This window comes from Chiloscyllium punctatum, chromosome 5 (genome assembly GCF_047496795.1).
Source record: "Chiloscyllium punctatum isolate Juve2018m chromosome 5, sChiPun1.3, whole genome shotgun sequence".
NCBI classification, from domain to species: domain Eukaryota; kingdom Metazoa; phylum Chordata; class Chondrichthyes; order Orectolobiformes; family Hemiscylliidae; genus Chiloscyllium; species Chiloscyllium punctatum.
Window position 1 is genome coordinate 47,047,590 of NC_092743.1, and position 20,520 is coordinate 47,068,109.

The 20,520-nt window shown below is 40.7% G+C and overlaps 2 protein-coding genes across 3 annotated transcripts in view; one reads left to right on the plus strand and one right to left on the minus strand.

Annotated features, from left to right (window-relative positions):
- The window catches only part of cibar1 (CBY1 interacting BAR domain containing 1), a 65,528-nt gene extending 47,134 nt beyond the window's left edge, over positions 1 to 18,394 (minus strand). The window contains exons 1-3 of the mRNA XM_072570247.1: positions 18,208 to 18,394; positions 14,033 to 14,267; positions 10,494 to 10,562 (exon numbers count right to left, since the gene is read on the minus strand). Of these exons, the coding sequence (XP_072426348.1) occupies positions 10,494 to 10,562; positions 14,033 to 14,267; positions 18,208 to 18,242 (339 nt within the window). The 5' untranslated portion in view covers positions 18,243 to 18,394. The remainder of the gene's footprint in view (positions 1 to 10,493; positions 10,563 to 14,032; positions 14,268 to 18,207) is intronic.
- Positions 1 to 20,520, plus strand: part of LOC140477055 (RNA-binding protein 12-like) — a 137,703-nt gene that overhangs the window by 73,540 nt on the left and 43,643 nt on the right. The gene's annotated exons all lie outside the window — the stretch shown is intronic.

The following is a 20,520-nucleotide window of genomic DNA, read 5'->3' on the forward strand; positions in this document are numbered from 1 at the left end:
GGTAGCAGTCATGGGTGATTTCAACTTCCCAAATATTGATTGGAAGCGCTTTAGATAAAGTAGATTGGACGGGGCAGTGTTTGTGCAGTGTGTCCAGGAAGCTTTTCTAACTCAGTATGTAGATTGTCTGACCAGAGGGGAGGCCATATTGGATTTGGTACTTGTCCCGATTTGGTACCAAGTGATGGGCTTGTTAGTGGGTGAGCATTTTGGTGATGGTGACCACAATTCTGACTTTCACCTTGGTTATGGAGAAAGATAGGTGCGTGCAACAGGGTAGGTTTTACAATTGGGGGAAGGGTAAGTATGATGCTGCAAGACAGGATCGGAGGAGCATAAATTGGGAGCATAGGCTGTCAGGGAAGGGTGTCATTGAAATGTGGAACTTTTTCAAGTAACAGGTACAGTGTGTTCTTGATATGTATGTATGTGTCAGGCAGGAAAGAGATGGTCATGTGAGGGAACCTTGTTTGATGAGGGAGGTTGAATGTCTTGTAAGGAGGTAGAAGGAAGCTTACATAAGGTTGAGGAAACAAGGTTCAGACAGAATGTTGGAGGGATACAGGATAGCCAGGAGGGAGCTGAAGAAAGGGATTACGATAGCTAAGAGAGGGCATGAAAAATCTTTGGCGGGTAGGATCAAGGATAACCCCAAAGCCTTTTATGCATATGTGAGAAACATGAGAATGACGAGAACGAGGGTAGGTCCGATCAAGGACAGTAGTGGGAGACTGTGTATTGAGTCGGAAGAGATAAGAGGTCTTGAATGAGTACTTTTCTTCAGTATTTACAAATGAGGGGGATCATATTGTTGAAGAGGAGAGTATGAAACGGACTGGTAAGTTAGAGGAGATACTTGTTAGGAAGGAAGATGTGTTGGGCATTTTGAAAAACTTGAGGATAGACAGGTCCTCCAGGTCTGACGGGATATTTCCTAGGATTATGTGGGAAACAAGAGAGGAAATTGCAGAACCGTTGGCAATGATCTTTTCATCTTCACTGTCAATGGGGGTGGTGCCAGGGGACTGGAGAGTGGCGAATGTTGTGCCCCTGTTCAAAAGAGGGAATAGGGATAACCCCGGGAATTACAGACCAGTTAGTCTTACTTCGGTGGTAGGCAAAGTAATGCAAAGGGTACTGAGGGCTAGGATTTATGAGTATCTGGAAAGACACTGCTTGATTAGGGACAGCCAGCACAGATTCGAGAGGGGTAGGTCTTGCCTTACAAGTCTTATTGAATTCTTTGAGGAGGTGACCAAGCATGTGGGTGAGGGTAGAGCAGTGGATAGAGTGTACATGGATTTTAGTAAGGCATTTGATAAGGTTCCTCATGGTAGGCTTATGCAGAAAGTCAGGAGGCATGGGATAGTGGGAAGTTTGGCCAGTTGGATAGAGAACTGGCTAGCCGGTCGAAGTCAGAGAGTGGTGGTAGATGGTAAATATTCAGTCTGGAGCCCAGTTACAAGTGGAGTTCCGCAGGGATCAGTTCTGGGTCCTCTGCTGTTTGTAATGTTTATTAATGACTTGGAAGAGGGAGTTGAAGGGTGGGTCAGTAAATTTGCAGACGATACAAAGATTGGTGGAGTTGTGGATAGTGAGGAGGGCTGTTGTCAGCTGCAAAGGGACTTAGATATGATGCAGAGCTGGGCTGAGGAGTGGCAGATGAAGTTCAACCCTGTCAAGTGTGAGGTTGTCCAATTCGGAAGGAGAAATAAGAATGCGGAATGCAGAGTTAACGGTAGGGTTCTTAGTAAGGTGGAGGAGCAGAGGGATCTTGGGGTCTATGTTCATAGATGTTTGAAAGTTGCCACTCAGGTGAATAGAGCTTGTAAGAAGGCCTATGGTGTATTAGCGTTCATTAGCAGAGGGATTGAATTCAAGAGTCGTGAAGTGATGTTGCAGCTGTATAGGACCTTGGTAAGGCCACATTTGGATTACTGTGTGCAGTTCTGGTCGCCTCATTTTAAGAAAGAGGTGAAAGCTTTGGAGAGGGTGTAGAGGAGATTTACCAGGATGTTGCCTGGAATGGAGAATAGGTCGTAGGAGGATAGGTTGAGAGTGCTAGGCCTTTTCTCATTGGAACGGTAAAGGATGAGGGGTGACTTGATAGAGAACTACAAGATGATCAAGGGAATAGATAGAGTAGACAGTCAGAGACTTTTTCCCCCGGGTACAACAGTGTTACAAGGGGACATAAATTTAAGGTATAGGGGGCAATGTCAGGGGTAGGTTCTTTACGCAGACAATGGTGGGGGCATGGAATGCGCTGCCTGTGGGAGTGGCAGAGTCAGAATCATTGGTGACCTTTAAGCAGCAATTGGATAGGTACATGGATAGGTGCTTAAGCTAGGGCAAATGTTCGGCACAACATCGTGGGCCGAAGGGCCTGTTCTGTGCTGTATTGTTCTATGTTCTAAAGGTACAGATATATGAAATAATAAAGATTAAGGCTAATAAAAATCAAGATCTAGAGGTTTTGCTCCAATGATAGAGATCGCTGTCTACATCACTTTTTTTATATTTGCTCACAGGATGCAAGTTCAATTAGCATTGAGAAGGTGATGGTGAGCTGTCGCAGTACATTTGATATTAGTAGACCCACAATACCTTGGGGGGGGGGGGAGAATTTCTAAGATTTTGACCTAATGACCCTGAAGGAACAACACATTTTTAAGTCTGGATGCGGAGTGGTTTAGAAGGCAACTTAGAGGTGGTGGTATTCCCATGTATCTGCTGCACTTGTCCTTCTTGATTTAGCAGTTGAGAGTTCAAAAGGGTGTTGAATTTCTGCAGTGCATCTTGCAGATGGTACACACTGCTCCTACTGAGAATCAGTGTTTGAGGCAGTAGATGTTATGGATGTGGTGTCAATCAAGCTATCCTCAACGGCATCAAGCTTCTTGTGTATTGTTGGAGCTACACTCATCCAAACAAAAGGAGAATTTTTAATCACATTCCTGACTTGTGCTTATAGATAATGGGCAGGCTTTGGAAAATCAGGAGACATTATTTGCTGCAAGATTCCAAGTGTCTAACGTACTCTTGTAGCCACAGAATGAATATAACTAGCCCAGTTTAATGGTAACTATCAGAATGTTAAAGTGAGATGTTCAATGATATCAAGGGCAATGGTTAGATTGTCTTTTGTGGGGGATGGCCATTGCCCAATACTTTTGTGGAGCGAATGTTACTTGCAACTTGCCAGCCAGATTAAAAAAAAACTATTGGACCCTTTGCAGTTATCAAGTAGGGAACATCCCCACTTCTGACCTTATGATATAGAGAAGGTCATGGTTGATGCAACTGAAGATGGCTGGACCATAGAGACTATCCTAAAGAAATCTGCCAGAGGTGTCACTGAGTTGAGATAGAGTCAGAGTCCTAGAGCATGGAAGCAGGCCCATTAGACCAACTTATCTGTGCAGACAAGGTTTCCTTAATTGAACTAGTCCCATTTGCCTCAGTTTGGCTCACATCCCTCCAAACATTTCCTATCCTTTCCTATGTCTTTCAAATGTTATAAAGGCACCTGCCTCTACCACTTCTTCTGGAAGATCATTCCATATACAACCACCCTGTGTAGAAAGGTGCCCCTCAAGGTCTCTTAAATCTTTCCTCTCTCACCTTAAATCTATGTTCTATAGTTTTGGACACCACTATCCTGGGGAGAAGACCTTGGCTATCCACCTTATGTCCCTCATGATTTTATGAGCCTCCTATGCTCCAGCATAAAGAAAAGAACCTAGCCTATTCAGCCTCTCCTTATAACTCAAATCTTCCAGTGTTGGTAACATCCAAAGTATTTTTTTTTTTAAATACACCTTTTTCAGTTTAATAACATCCTTCCTATAGTATGGTGTCTAGAATTGCACACAGCACTTCAAATGTGGCTTTACCAATGTCTTGTACGACTGTAACATGATGTCACAACTCCTGTATAAAGATGACTGACCTCAAACAACCAGAAAAATCTTCCTGCGTACCAGGTATTTCTTGAACCAGTGCAGAGATCTACCTCACCCTCTGAGTCCTACTGACTCCAGTTTGATAGAGCTTCTTGATGGCACACTCGATCAAATGTGGCCTTGATGACAAGGCCAGTCAGTTTCAGTTCCCTCTGGAACTCAGCTCTTTCGTCCATATAGGTTCAGAGCAGTAAATTGCATCTTCTAAAAGGTTGCATTCTAATTCTAAAGAGTTATTTTCAACTTGAAACATCCGTTGTTTCACTTTCTACCTATGCTGCCAGACCTGCTGAATATTTGCAACACATCTTGTTTTCTAGCACCTGATGGCTAGTTTACACCTCAACTCCAACTTTTCATCTTTTCTCACCTAGAGTTGAGTACGCAATTTTGGTATCCTTACCCAAAAAAGGGTAGTATCGCATCCCTCTGTTGCGAGAAAGGTTCATCAGACTTGCTCCTCCAGGATAATTATGAAGACAGATTGGACAAATTGAGATGTTTTCTATAGCATTTCAAAGAATGAGGTGATCTTATTGAAACCTACGAAATTCTTAAAGGTTTAGACATATTAGATACTTTTCCCTGGTTGGGAATCTAGAACCAGGGAGTTATTTTTTTAAAAAACAACAAGATCCATTTAGGACTTCTGTGAGGAAGTTTTATTTTTACTCAGGATAGTGAATCTTTGGAATTCCCAGGTCTCCCAGAGGGCTGTGGGTTGAGACTGATACATTTCTGATTTTCACTGGCATTAAAAGTTAAGGGATACTGTGGGTACAAATCATCTAAGAGTTTGATCAGGCTTGGCTGGCTGAGTGGCAATGTCTTAATTCTATAAACTTTGATTATACTCGACAACTAGGCATCTGTATTGGTAGAGAATTCCAAAGTTCAGAACCCTTTGAGTGAAGTAGTTTCTCATCTCAATCCTGAACGGTTGACATTTTTTCTGAAATGTATGTTTTAGATTTCCTAATAAGGGACGCATTCAGTATCCACCTTGTCAAGCCCCCTAAGAATTGTATGTTTCAATTAGATCACATCTCATTCTTCTCGACTCTACAGAAAATAGGCCTAGTCTCCATAATCACTCCTTATAAAACAATCCCTTTAACATAGAAGTCAATCCAGTGAAAACATATTGCTCTCTCAGGGAGAAGTAGTTTCTTCCTTGAAGATTAAACCATACATGGAATTCTTGGCGTGACATTACTAATACCTTACATAATAGTTGAAAGACTTTTTTACTCATAAGTTTGTGACAAAAGCTGACATACAGTTTCATTTGCCTCCCTAAAGGCTTCTGATACATGCAGGTTACCTTTGAGTTTCATGTGCAAGGACACACATGTTCCTTTGAATACAAGCATTTATTAGATGCTCACCATTCAAGTGTATTTTGCTCTTATTTTTCCAAATGAAGTGGGTAACTTCACATCTTTCCTCATTGTATTACATTTGCTACATTCTTACTCACTTACACAATATATCATATGCTTCTGCAGCCTCACAGCATCCTTCTCAGTGCGCAGATTTCCACCAAACTTTTTGTTGTTTCGAGATTTGTAAGGGAGTGAAAGGGTATAAGGGTGGATGGAAAAGTAAAGTTGAGGCTACGAAAAGATCAGCCACAACCTTATCCAAATTTGAATGTACAGATACAAATGAGACAAAACAGTCATTCCGCTCTTTAATTTGTTCTATCATTTGATATATCACACTCAGTTCCCTGGTACAAATCATCAATAAAGAATACAAAAATAGCTGAGGATAAATATCCCATTAGTTTCTTCCTACCCATTCAAAAAAAAAAATCCCACTTATTCTCTTTCCGAAAACCAATTCTTAATTCACTCATGGGATGTGGGGAATACTGGCTGGGTAATTTTTTTTGCACTTCCTCTATGCTTTTGAAAAGGTGCTTGGCGTAAGTACAGCCACGATGTCATTAGGGAGGTAGTTCCAGGAATTTGACCTAATGATACTGAAGACAAAGCACTATATTTCCATATCAGGATGGAGAGTGGCATAATATAAACCGATAATCCTATAGTCCCAATTTGACTAATAATTTTTTTTGAAAATATAAATACACAACATTCACTGAATTCCCCCTTTCCTATCTTCAATGTTACATCCTTTAAAAATTCCCAATAGATTAGTCGAACATGATTTCCCGTACATAAGGTATGTGTTGTCAATGCTTGATCATAAGTGTTCTGTTTTCAACTACCTAAACTTTGACTCTTAAATTTTCTTCAATGCTGAGGTTAGGCGAACTGGCCTATGTTTTTTTCTCTTCCTCCTTTGTTAAATCATAGAATTATGTTTGCTACCTTTAAATCCTTGGAAAATGTAATTAAACCCAAGGAATTTTGAAAGAACAAAATCAATGTATGCACTATCCCTGCAGTTATTTATTTCAAAAATACTTTTAACATCCAATATTTTTTAAAGGACATTTTAAGTGCAAGATACATTAGCCAATTCTCTGCAGGTCAAAGACTAAAAGATTGGAATAAAGTAATTTGTTGATCCTTTGCTAATATGAAGTAACAGTACTGATTGAAAGAAAATGTACAAGCAGTTGTGAATTTTAGAAATGCTCATTTCAGCTCCTACAATCCATTTTTGAAATTTGAGGTTATCAGTATTGTGTTAAAATGATAAAATATTAGTAATTGCACAAGAGTAGAAAATTAACCATGATAAATGAAACAAAATTGACTCTTTAAGAGCAGGAAGCAATTCTTTGGTAATCTAAATCACCACTAGGTTTTTCAATTATTGTGTTTGTGGAAATGGTGTAAGAATCTACTTCAAATAGCCTAATCCCCACTGCAAATAAAAAAAAATCCAAAGAACTGTGAATGCTAGATATCAGAAACAAAAGGAATAATTGCTGGAAAAACTCAGTGGGTCTGGCAGCATTTGCTGAGAGAATACAAGTTAATGTTTCAGGTCCAGTGGCCTTCTTCAGAACTGACTAACTAGGAAAAGAGAAGAGGTAAAGGGACGTGGAAGGAGTCTCTATCCAACTGATTTTCTTCTTCTCTCGGGTGTCAATCTCCAAATATCACTTACCCCTTGTTGAAGTGGGTTAGAGTTTTAACTAAGAGTTGTTAGTTTACAATCGATATGGATTTCAGTAAGGTCACTGATCAGGGTTCACATGATAGGCTGCTCTGGAAGGTGAGCTCACATGGAATCCAGGGCGAGCTGGCAAATTGGATACAAACTAGCTTGATGAAAGGAAGCAGAGAATAATAGCAGAAGGATGCTTGTCAGACTGGAGGCCTGTGACTAATGGAGTGCCTCAGGGATTGGTGCTGGGCCCATTACTATTTGCTAACTAATTTTTGATTTGGATGAGAATGTACAAGGCATGATTAATAAGTTTACAGATGACACTAAAATAGTTGGGATCATGGACACTGAAGAAGGATAACGAGAGTCCACAGACAGTAGATTCCTGTCAGGGTGAAAGAAAAGGCTGGTAGATGTAGGGAATGCTGGATAACTAAAGAAATTGAGGATTTGGTTGAGAGAGAGAAGGAAGCATATGTCAGGTCGATAGATCGAATGAATCCTTAGAGTATAAAGGCAGTAGGGATATACTTAAGAGGGAAATCAGGAGGGCACAGGAGATAGTTTTGGCAAATAAAGTTAAGGAGAATCCAAAGGGTTTTTACAAATACATTAAGGACAAAAGGGTAACTAGGGAGAGAATAGGGCCCCTCAATGATCAGCAAGGCAGCCTTTGTGTGAGGCCGCAGGAGATGGGCGAAGATACTAAATGAGTATTTTGCATCAGTGGTTACTGTGGAAAGGTCATGGAAGATATAGAATGTAGGGAAATAGATGGTGACATCTTGAAAAAAAAAGAAGTGTCCATATTACAGGAGAGGAAGTGCTGGATGCCTTGAGACACATAGAAGTGGATAAATCCCCAGGATCTGATCAGGTGTACCCTAGACCTCTGTGGGAAGCGATTGCTAGGCCCCTTGCTGAGATATCATCAATAGTCACAAGTGAGGTGCCGAAAGACTGGAGGTTGACTGACGTGGTACCACTGTTTAAGAAGGGTGGTAAGAACAAGCCAGAGAACTATAGACCAGTGAACCTGACATTGGTGGTAGGCAAGTTGTTGGAGGGAGTCTTGAGGGACAGGATGTACATGTATTTGGAAAAGCAGGGACTGATTAGGGATAGTCAACATGGCTTTTGAGCAGTGGACATGATCTATATGGACTTCAGTAAGGCATTCGACAAGGTTCCTCATGGAAGACTGGTTAGCAAGGTTAGAGCTCATGAAATACAGGAGAACTAGCCACTTGGATACAGAACTGGCTCATAGGAAGAAGACAGAGGGTGGTGGTTGAGGGTTGTCTTTCAAACTGGAGGACTGTGACCAGTGGAGTGCCACAAGGGTCGGTGCTGGGTCCACTACTTTGTCACTTATAAGTGATTTAAATGTGTGCAAAAGAGGTATCGTTACTAAGTTTGCAGATGACACCAAAATTGGAGGTGTAGTGGACAGTGAAGAAGGTTACCTCAGATTACAACAGGATCTTGATCAGATGGGCCAATGGGCTGAGAAGTGACAGATGGGGTTTAAAATTAGATAAATGTGAGCTGCTGCATTTTGGCAGGACTTACACACTTAAATGGTAAGGTCCTAGGTAATGTTGTTCAACAAAGACCTTGGCGTGCACGTTCATAGCTCCTTGAAAGCATGTAGATAGATTGTTAGGATAGTGAAGGCGGCATTTGGTTTACTTTCCTTTATTGGCCAGACTATAGAGTACAGGAGTTGGGAGGTCATTGGTTAGGCCACTGTTGGAATATTGTTTTCAATTCCAGTCTCCTTCCTATCGGAACGACGGTGTGAAACTTGAAAGGGTTCAGAAAAGATTTACAAGGACGTTGCCAAGGTTGGAGGAATTGAGCTATAGGGAGAGGTTGAATAGGCTGGGGCGGTTTTCCCTAGAGCTTCGGAGGCAGAGGGGTGACCTTACAAAGGTTTATAAAATCATAATTTATCGTGGATTGGATAAATAGAAAATGGCTCTTCCCCGGGGTGGGAGAGTCCAGAACTAGAAGACATAGGTTGAGAGGAAAGATACAAAAAAGACCAAAGGGGCAACTTTTTCCAGAGGGTGGTACATGTATGCAATCAGCTGCCAGAGGAAGTGGAGGAGGCGAGTACGATTGCAACATTTAAAAGGCATCTGGATCGGTATATGAATAGGAAGGATTGAGGGATATGGGCCGGTGCTGGCAGGTGGGACTTGATTGGGTTGCCATGAATGAATTGGACCAAAGGGTCTGTTTCCATGCTGTACATCTTTATGACTTGAACAGAAATTGCAGCAGGATCCTAATCAGCTGGAGAAGTGGGTTGAGAAATGGCAAGTGGAGTTTAATATAAAAAAGCATAAGGTAATGTCAAATCAAGGTAGGTGTTTCATGGTGAATGGTAGGGCCTTAAGGAGTGTAGGGGAAACAGAGGGATTTTGGAGTTCAGGTTCACATTTCTCTAAAAGTGGAGTCACAGGTAGATAGGGCATTGAAGAAGGCTTTGACACACTGACTTTCAGTTAGGGCACTGAGTACAGAAGTTGGGAAGTTATATTGTAGGACACTGGGTGAGGCTGCACCTGGGAGTATTGTGTTCAGTTTAGGTCACCTTGCTTTCAGAAGGATGTTATTAAACTGCAAAGAGTGCAGAAGAAATTTACAAGGATGTTGCCAGGACTTAATGATCTGAGCTATAGGGGGAGGTTGGACAAGTTAGCATGTTTTTCTTTAGAGTGTAGGAGACGGAGGTGGGATCTTAAAGAACTGTAGAAGATCATGAGACATGGGAAGTGTGAATGCACTCAGTCTTTTTGCCAGGGTTGGGGATTCGAGGACATCGGTAAAGTTAAAGGGAAAAAGAATAAAAGGGAACCAGAGGGGCAACGGTTTACGCAGTGGGTGGTACACACATGGAATGAGCAGCTAGTGAAAATGGTTGAAGTAGGTACATTAACAACATTTTAAAAGGTATTTGGACAAATACATGGATAGGAAGGGATTAGAAGGATATGGGCCAAGTGCAGGAAATGGCGTTAGCACGGACCAGTTTGGACCAAAGGCCTGTCTCCATGCTGTAGAACTCTGACTCTAATTATTTAATTGTAGCTAATCTGTTTCTTACAGATAAATAGTCATCCTTATTGAGTACAGAAACCTGTTCCATGCTGTCATTTTGGGATTAAAACAAAGAAATTGAGAAATTGTATATACTTTTATAAGAGCCTAATTTTTTGGACAACTATGGGAATGGCAATGCTTGATTTCTAATGTGATACCCCAGTGAGATATGAAAGTTTATGAATCTTAAGAACAGGGAATGAAATGTAATACAAATGCTTAAACAAAATATTAGAACTTCATATGGTCTATGTTTAAAACATCCATACTATTACATAATTTTTCATAATATAAAGTCTAATAATTCCTTATGCACACTGAACATACCTTTTTCAACTTGGTTATGGAACCATATTTCTTCAAAGGTTCTACAACTTTAGCTTCTAGCCTTTCAACCTATGCAAGCAAAAGGCAAATTGTAAACAGATTAAGAATCAGAATCTTCAACTCACCATATCTATGCCAATATACAAACATTATACTACACTAATCCCATTTATTTGCACATAGTCCATAGTCTACTGTGCCTCAGCATTTTAAGTACTCACCTAGATGCTTAAATGTTGCAAGAGTACCCGCCTCAACCAACCCCTCAGGCAGCGCATTCCGTATGTTACCATAAAGTTTTTTTCCCCAGATCTCCTCTAAACCACTTGCTTCTCACCTTGAACTTGTGCTCTGGTCTCAGATACACCTGCCATGGGAAAAGAGATTAGCATGATCTACTCTATCTCTGCCTTTCAATTTTGTAAACCTCAATCAAGTTCCATCTCACTCCTCTGCTCCAAAGAAAAATAAACCCAGCCTATCCATTTTCTCTATCTTTTCCCTGAAACTTTTCACCCCAGGCAACAATCTCCTCTGCACTCTCGCCATAGAAAGCAAATTTAAATTCTGCTTGCCAACTTGATGTAATGTGACTGATTTGCTTAATTAGGACATTAAAAATTACATAGATAAAAATTGCACTTAAGAATTTATTCCCACTGACAACTCAAGAAAGTGGATGTGAGCCCACAGTCCGTTGGCTAGGTATTTTAGAGGCTGCTGCACGAATGGATGAATTTTATTCTCTAAGAATCAGAATTCAAAGAGTCACTTTTACTCATTACATGAATGCAGCTAATGGCAAATGTAATATTTCACTGCCACCAACTATACTTGTATATACAAAATGGCCAGAACTGGCAATGGACATTTTTGTGGGTCTACCCGATGTGTACTCAGAACAATGACTGCCACATTGACTTTGTAAGCAAAAATACAGCATATCTAATATGCCATGCTGTTCTAAAGCCAATTTATGATACAAATGCACAGATATATTCACTCAGACTAGGTAAAAGTGAGGATTGCAGAATGGAGTCGATAGCGTGGTGCACAGCAGGTCAGGCAGCATCCGATGAATCAGGCAGCATCATTCCTGATGAAGGACTTTTGCTCAATATGTCAATACTCCTGCTCCTTGGATGCTGCCTGACGTGCAATGCTTTGCCAGCACCACACTATCCCTATATTCAGAGTTCATTTTATGGCTCACAACTACATATGTCACCTCTCCCTGAACACTGCATCTTATCTGAAAATGGGGAAATTCCAGGATGGCAAATTTTTGAAGTGCCATGGAGTCGTTTACTGCATATTTGGCTAACCAAGGTGGGTGCCTCAGTTAATTGCTTCGCGTGGAAAATGACACTTCCAAAGATGAAGTACTCCATTAGTACCTGAAATGTTAGGCTGGATTTTGTACTCAAGTCTCAGGTGTGGACCTTAATACTCTCAATCTCACACTATCAACTGCATCATAACTGGAGAAAGCAGAATAGCAGGACACACATTGAAAAAAGATAAACCTAAATAACAGAAAGGAATTAAAATGTTTAACAGGAGGCATATTCAAAAATAAAATAATTCTTTGAATTGTTTGGTAATTTATACATTCAGTATTGTTGGAAAAAGGCAATTTTGTCAAAGTTTTTCATCTTGAACATTTTCCAGATGATTGCAAGAATACCAACCTTTACATTGTATGATTGATATAATCTGATTGGTTGGCAAGTTAACTCTGGTACAGCCAGAGAAACAATTTGCCAACCAATCAGTATTCTTTTCTCATGCAGCAACTCTCATTCAGTTAGTTTTCCTCTTAAACAGAGATCCTTCCAAATGGTTGTGATGAGTCCAAAACAAAACATTTTATTAAAATTTGTCTTTTTTTGTCCAACAATAGTCAGTCATCGCTCTCCATTTGTGGGAAGAGATCAAAATTAGAGACTTATAAAGATAAAATATAAATAAATTCAAAAAGGGACATTCTAGAGAAATATCTTTTATATATTAAAAAAAAGGAGTTAAAAGAATGCAGAACTCAACCTATAGGAGTATTTGAAATAATTAACATTGATGTGTTTCAGGTAATCCTAGATAAATGCATGCAAGGGTTAGATAAAGATGATTTGTGGAAGAAAACTCATTAAGCAGAAGACCAGTTAAATCTGTTGGGGCAAATTGGCTGTTTCTGAGCACTAAGTTATGTCTGTATTTTTAAATCTAGGATCCTTAAATAATTTCTGAGTTTCATCATGCAAATAATTAGAATCCTAAAATTCCATTAAATGTTTTCAAAGACAAAACTTCCAATTAATCTGCATCTAAGTGTTTGAAAATGACCTCAGGTAAATAGTGTAAAAAAAAACAGAAGTATAGCCCAAGTTGTTTTTATTTGCACCCCTTCTTGATTAGGTACAGCAGAAGTTTGCTGGTGGACAACATTCTTCTTTTTTGATTTTAGCACAAATTACAGAATCACAAAGTAGTTACAGCATTAAAAAAAATGTAATTTGAATTTTTTTGCCATTGCTTGCTCTCCAAATGAACAATTTACCTAATGCCACTCCTTTGCCCTCTCCCCAGTGCCCTATGTAAATTTTCCTTTTCAGATAATAATCCAACTCCTTGAGTGTATTAATTAAAATCTGCCTACAGTCTACACATTCCAGACACAGGCGGCACAGTGGCACACACCAGGGACCTGGGTTCAATTCCCGCCTCAGGCAACTGTCTGTATGGAGTTTGCACATTCTCCCAGTGTCTGCGTGGGTTTCCTCAGAGTGCTCCAATTTCTTCCTACAGCCCAAAAATGTGCAGGTTAGGTGAACTGGCCATGCTAAATTGCCCGTAGTGTTAGGTGAAGGGGTAAATGTAGTGGAATGGGTCTGGGTGGGTTGCTTTTCGGAGGGTCGGTGTGGACTTGTTGGGCCGAAGGGCCTGCATTCACACTATAAGTAATCTAATCTAATTAGAAAAAAACTCTTGCTATTGTCATTGCTTCCTTCCTAAAGTGTGAAACTAGATGCAGTTCTCCAGTTGAGGCCACACCATCATTCTATACAAAAATTTTATATTAAATTTTGTATACGATATGACTGTCAGTTATAAAATATTTTCATAACCGTACCCTCTCAACCTTTCCTGACACCTTCAATGATTAACATGTGTAAATACATAGGTCCCACTCCTCCTGCACTCCTTTTAGAACATCTCTCATCGCTTACTGCCAACATGAATTACTTCACAACTCTGGCCAGTATTCATCTGAAGTTATTGTCCCAATTTCAACTTCCATTCTTGGAATCCTTCTGCTTTGGAGTGGGACTGATAATTGATGCTGAATAACAGCTGTTGCTTCATAGATAAAGCAAAAAGATTTTAAAATATCTGGTAGTAAAAAAAGTGACAACTCCATTATAGCAAACTTTATGCAGATCAAAATCAGGTGTTAAAAGACAGTGTATAACTGATAAACATATAACCGATAAATGCAAAAATGTTGAGAATGCATTTAGCAGATATTTTCAGCAACTCACCTCTGCATGTCGATAATCTTGAATTAAAGCAAAGTGATCTGCAAAGCTACTTAGACCATATTTTACATTAGGAGTTTCTGTTTCAGAGTACTCTCGGAGTTCTTTAACCAGGAGGTCAGACTTATCACGTAGTCTTGCAGTTTTCCTTACATAGGCTGCAAATAAGGTGCAGATCTCACCAAAGTGCTTTTCCACATTTGCAACAGTGCTCTGAATATATTTGGTTTGACTGTCTCTGGAAAAGAAAAAAAGTTTTACTTTTAGAAAGTGCAGAATGATGAATGTTTTAAGAGATAAAAATTGTCATAGAGGATCTCTTCCATGCCTTGTTGGATGTTGTGATTAGTAATTGTTGTGTCAACCTTGCTTTTTCTTTTAGCAGTGTTGCAGAAATCCAGATAGCTGACAAGTGTGACAAATTCATGAATTGCAGTGGGGATAATTCAGTAGAAAGTGAATCTCTTGCTCAACTTTATCCATTGTCTACTCCATCAGCAAGCTAATTTTGCAGGGATCAAACTTTTCGTATTACATCATTTAGCTTCAAGTCATCAATGAAGCTAAAATACTTTGGCTTGAATTCTGCAGGGTTCCTTTGCTGTTCTAATGTTGGAAGATGTGGAGAAGATGTGTCAATAGTTGATATTAGCCATTTCTTCATATCACAATCTTCCACCTGCACAAAAATTCCTAGTTTTTAAAAATTTCTTGCACATTAGTGATGTTGACTGCACAACTTAGATGACCACAGAAAATTCCAGCACAGAGGAACACGGGGTTCCTCGTGCATAAATCACAAAAAGCTAGCATAAAGTAGAATGGGTGAAAGGGAAGGCAAACTGAATGTTAGTCTTTTCTTCAAAGAGACTGGAGTATAAAAAGACAAGAGAGAAATTTTGCTAAAACCATACAAGGTCACACCTAGAATACTGTGAAATGTTTTGGTCCCGTATCCAAGTAAAGATATGTTGGCATAGGAGACAGTCCAAAGAAGCTTCAGTAGGTCGATCCCAGGTACTCATTAGAGTTTACAGGAATAAAAGATTACCTTGCTGAAGAATACATTCTCTTAAGGGTTAGAGATGGTTTCCCTTTTGGGAGAGTTTAGGACAAAAAGGGCATAATCTCAAAGTAAGGGGTTGCCCAAAGAGGAGGATTTTCTTCTCTCGGTGTGGAATCAATTTGTGGAATTCTTCACTGCAAAAAGCTATAGAAAATTGTATAGTCAAGGCTGAAATAGAAAGATTTTGAGTTATTAAATGGAAATCAATGACTGTGGGGAAGAGTCAAGAAAGTGGAATGAGGATTGTTTGATCAGTCATGATCCCATTGAACTACAGCAGGCTCAATGGTTTACTTTTTGCTCTTGTGTTATGGTCTTATTATCTTAGGACCTCCAACTTTTCCTGTGCAATTCGAAGTGAAGTCTCTTGGTACCACCCAGAGGTGGGGACTTATTTTCAAAAACAAAGGGCTCCAAATACCTGTTAATTGCCTGTTAAAAGTTTCAGATTCCCAGACAGGAGTCTTGTCTTCCACACGATCCATCTATACTGCCACAACCACTCAGAATAGCTGGGCCTCTGAGCCTAAGTCAGGGTTGGATGATCCTGAGGAGTTGGAGAGTCAGCAACTGGAAGATCTTGGCCTAAATATAGCAGAGTCTTTGACCATAACTAAAATGGTCCCCTCAGTGTGGATTGGTGACACTTCTGAAACTCTGCTTTCCTCACCCTCACTGAAAGGTTCAGAAATTCGAGTTTTCTAAATTTTTTTCCACTTCAGAAAAGTAATGATTCAAGTCTGAAACATAAAATCTGCACACCCTTCCCACTCTCCACCCCATCCTCTTTAATGAGGAAGGGATCACAAGATAAAAGGAGCAGAAGTAGATCATTTATCCCATTGCATCTGCTCTGTCATTTGATGACAGCAGAGGTGATTCGATAATCCTAACTCCACTTTCTTGCCTTTTCCCCATAAACCTTGATTCCCTCCCCAATTAAAAGTCTACATTTTGAATATACTTAATGACCCAGCCTTAACAGTCTTCTGCAAGGAATTCCACTGATTTAATGCCATCCGAGAGAAGAAATTCCTCCTCATCCGTGGTTTAAATGTGCAACCCCTTACTCTGAGATTATGCCATCTTGTCCTTCACTCTCTCAAGGGCAAACAACCTTTCTGCATCTGCCCTGTCGAGCAACCAAAGATCTATGTATCTTTCAATCATGTCTCCTCATTTTCCTAAATTCCAATGAGTACAGGCTGAACTGATGCAACCTCACCTCATAAGACAAAACATCCATAATTAGTAAAAATATAGGGAACCTTCTCTAGATGGCTGTCAATGCCAGGATATCTTTCCTTAGATAAGGAACCCAGAATGGTTCATGATATTCCTGCTGTGGTCTGACTAGTGTTTTGTCTAGTTTTTTGCAAAGTCTCCTTGTCTTTATACTCAATTACCTATAAAATTAAATGCCAACATTCCATTTACCTTCTCACTATCCACTGAATTTAGATGCTAACATTTCATGATTCATGCACAAACAGTACCAAACCCTTCTGTTGTTATGCACTTTTCTGCAGTCTTTCTTCAATTAAATAATCTTCAGCTCCTCTTTTCTGCAGTCTTTCTTCAATTAAATAATCTTCAGCTCCTCTGTTCTTCCTGCCAAAGCACAGAACTTCATGTTTCCCCAAGTTATATTTCACCTGCCAAGTGTTTGTCTACTTGCTTAACTGTCTATATTCCGCTGCAGACTCTGTATCATCCTCATCACTTACATTCTCACCTATTTTTGTGTCATCCACAATCTTGGCTACAGTACATTCACTTTACTCAACTATGTCATTAATCTACATTGTAAATCATTGCGGCCCTCGCACTCCAGTCATTATACATTACCATCCTGAAAAATGCCCTCCTTAACCCAAATCTATTAATTAGAAAATCCTCTATCCATGTTGATGTACAACTTCCAACACCATGGGCTCATCTTATTAAGTAGTCTGATGTGTGGTACCTTATCACAAATACAACAAGTTGTCCAACCCCTTAATTCCTTACATCATGCACATAGGCAGGAGTAAGACCAGTAGGGGATTTCAAAAGGAGAATGAAATTTTAAATCAAGTCATCGTAAGTCTGCAAGCACAGCAGTGATCTGTGAACAGGAGTTGATGAGAGAAACTGCACAGGCAGCATTGTGTTGGATGATCTTACATTTCTGAGTGGAGATGGGGTCAAATGTAAGAGGCTTGTCAGGAATATACTGGATTTGTTAAATCTAAAAGTAAACAAAAACAGAAGACTCTATGAAATGGATGACAACAGATGAGCTAGTGTAAGGTGGTTAAAGTGATATTCTTGAGATTGGCATATCTACCATCAGGGATGGTGTGGCAAAATGGTTACAAACTTATCTTGGGGTCAAATAGAACCAAACATCGTTCAGCTTCACACAATTCTTACAGAAAGGAGTGGGCTCTCAAGTTAGCAAATGAAATTTGCAGCTGCAATTGAAGATAATGACTTTCATTTACCAAATTTTAGTTGCAGAAAATTACTGAAATGGAGAGGGAGGATGATGAGGTAGAGCTGCATATTATCAGTGGACATGTGAAAACTAACATCACTTCTGGATGATATCAGCAGTAGAAGGTAAACAAAAAAATATGACAGAACAAGGATAGATCCTTGGGGGGCACCAGGTATAAGGAAGGGGCAGTAATGCAGTAGTCTGTGAGAATGATGGGGTACAGGATTACATCTTTGAGGACAGGTGATGACAGTGGATATAAAGGGCAGAGGGACACAACTAGAAGAAAAAACAAGCTAATACTGATATCAGAACATGATTTGGATGGTTGGCAATTTAGATGGAATAGAGCCAACTGAGCTGAAGATAGATCTCATGGACAAGATGAAAGGGCAGGACAGGAGATTAGAGAGAAACTGAAGAGCGATGCAAGTTCCTTCCTGGCCAATCCCTGAACCTGAGAGTCTCAAGTAAAAGCAAAATACCGAGGATCTCAGATGAATGATTTCTTTCCCATCGTCAACTGACGTTGTTGGTTCCCAAAGCCGCTGATGGAGCCAAGGCCTTCGGCCTCGAGCTTGCCTACAGACATAACCCGAAACAGTGCCGGAGGGTAACGGGAAGTCTTACCTGGCTCGCGTGTCCTGATCACGGGCCTGAAACATGACGGTTGCGACTCGTTTAAAAAGTGACGAGAAAGGCGGCCGCTCCTTCAGCCATCAACCGCAGCCGTAATGAGCCTGCGCCATGGACAGACTGCCCCAGTCAAAGCAGAGCGGGACTGGCCCCGTTACCATAGCAGCAACAGCAGCCCCGCCTAAAGCACGCCCCCGCCACGCGCTCCCACACTCCTCCCTCAAGGCTCATTCCCTGCCCCCGCCGCGAGCTCCCCCGACCATCGCCGTTGAAAACCACGTGATCAGAAAGGGCGCAACAGCTTGGAAATTCTTTGTGAAATGCCCTACACTGGGGCAATGCATAGCACTCATTCAAAATGACTGATACTTCTCACGCACCTTTACCATCTTCCCACTACAGACGTCTCTTGTTCTGTCGCTTAAAGTCAGGACTTTATAGAGGTCTAGACAAGCTGACTCAGTTGGCATAAAGAACAAGTTAAAAATCACAGCATCAGGTTATAGTCCAAAAGGTTTATTTGGAAGCACTAGCTCCTTCATTTTTTTTCTATTCCTTCCCTTCACTATCACAGTTAGGCGGTATTTACCCCAGCACCCATGTTGTGTGTGTGCGGGTGTGAAACAGTGAAAGACAACAGGTGTACAAATCTTTATTCAACTCCCACCACCAGGAAGAAAGGAAACACCCAAGTGGCCAGTGACAAGCAATGCCCTTCTCATCAAAGGGCAATGCTGTGTGATCAAACAGTGAAGGGGAGGGTAGGGATTAAATCAAAATAGAGTTCAAGAGGGAAATAATGCACTCCACACCCTGCAGTGCCCACCTTTCCCTGAACATCTCAAAGGTGTTGGTGGACACCACGTGCTCCTTCTCCAGAGACAGCCGGGCTCTGACATACCCACGGAAGAGGGGCAGGCAGTCGGCCAGAACGACTCCTTCCTTGGCCCACTGCCTGGACCTGTTTATGGTAGTTTGGCCAGGCCCAGGAGCAGACCCACGAGGAGGTCCTCTGACCTATCCTTCCTCCTCCGCACTGGGTGCCCAAAGGTCAGGAGCGTGGGACTGAAGTGCAACCAAAAACAGAGGAGAAGGTTGTAAGGAAATCAAAAAGGGAGTGCAAGCGCCCACACCCAATGTATACATGGTCCACACTAGCTCCTTCCATGGTTGTGGAATTTAATCCTCGATGGGTAAGTTTTGCTGGCCAATCAACGATGCCCATGTGTCATGAACAAGTTTTTTAAAATGGTGTGAAGTGATGCATTTTGGAAGGACAAACAAGGCAAATGAGTAAATGTTGAATCATCATTGTTGGCAATCACTTGCTAATGAGCTTTATTGTTTACCTAGGAAATTTCATGTCACTGGTCATGGGTTCTGTAGGTTCTTGCGTGATGGATGAATATGGCTGAACCCTAGGAAGTACAGATGATCAGGGCCGCTGGGATGCATGTCATAGTTCCTTAGTAGGAAAGGTAGTTAAGAAGGCATATGGGATACTTGCCTCTATTTGTCAAGGCATTGAATATAAGATCATAGGAATTATGAAGGTGCTGTATATAACACTAGTTCAACCACAGCTTGAGTATTATGTGCAGTTCAGTTTGCCATATTATAGGAAAAGTGTGACTGCACTGAGGAAAGTGCAGAAGAGATTCACCAGGATTTTGAAGCATTTCGGATATGAAGAGAGATTAAATAGACCAGGGTTAGTTTCCTTAGAGCAGAAAAGGCAGAGGAGAACCTCGCTGGGATGTATGGTATGATGAGGGCTATAGATAGAGTACATATAAAGAAATGTTTCTTCTTAGATGCGGAATCAATATCCAAGGGGCATAGATTTAAGGGAGAATTTTTTTCACACAACAGGTGGTGGGTATCTGGAACTCATTGCCTGAGAGAGTGATAGAAGCAAGAATTATCACAAGTTTTTAGATGATCAGTTAAAGTGCTGCAGTAGTATTTGAAGTTTGAGCAGCTTTGGCTCAGTATTTATAAACTGGAGGCAAGATGGATGGTGCCAAGATTCGGGAAATCATCTCAGGCTGGAAAGGAAATTGCAGTGAGGGGGTAGGATCAAGTGGGAGAAAGTCAGGACTGCATGGTCCATGTAGATACCAACAACACAAGCAGAACTAGGAAACAGATTATGCACACAGATTGTGGGAAAGTAGACAATAAATTAGAAAGCCATTCTTTGAACGTGTAGCTGAGAAAGTAGAAAGAGTTTTTTTAGCTTAATATTGTTGGGGAAGTGTGGGCTCAAGGGATCAAATATGGAAAGATGTAATACACTAAAGAGAC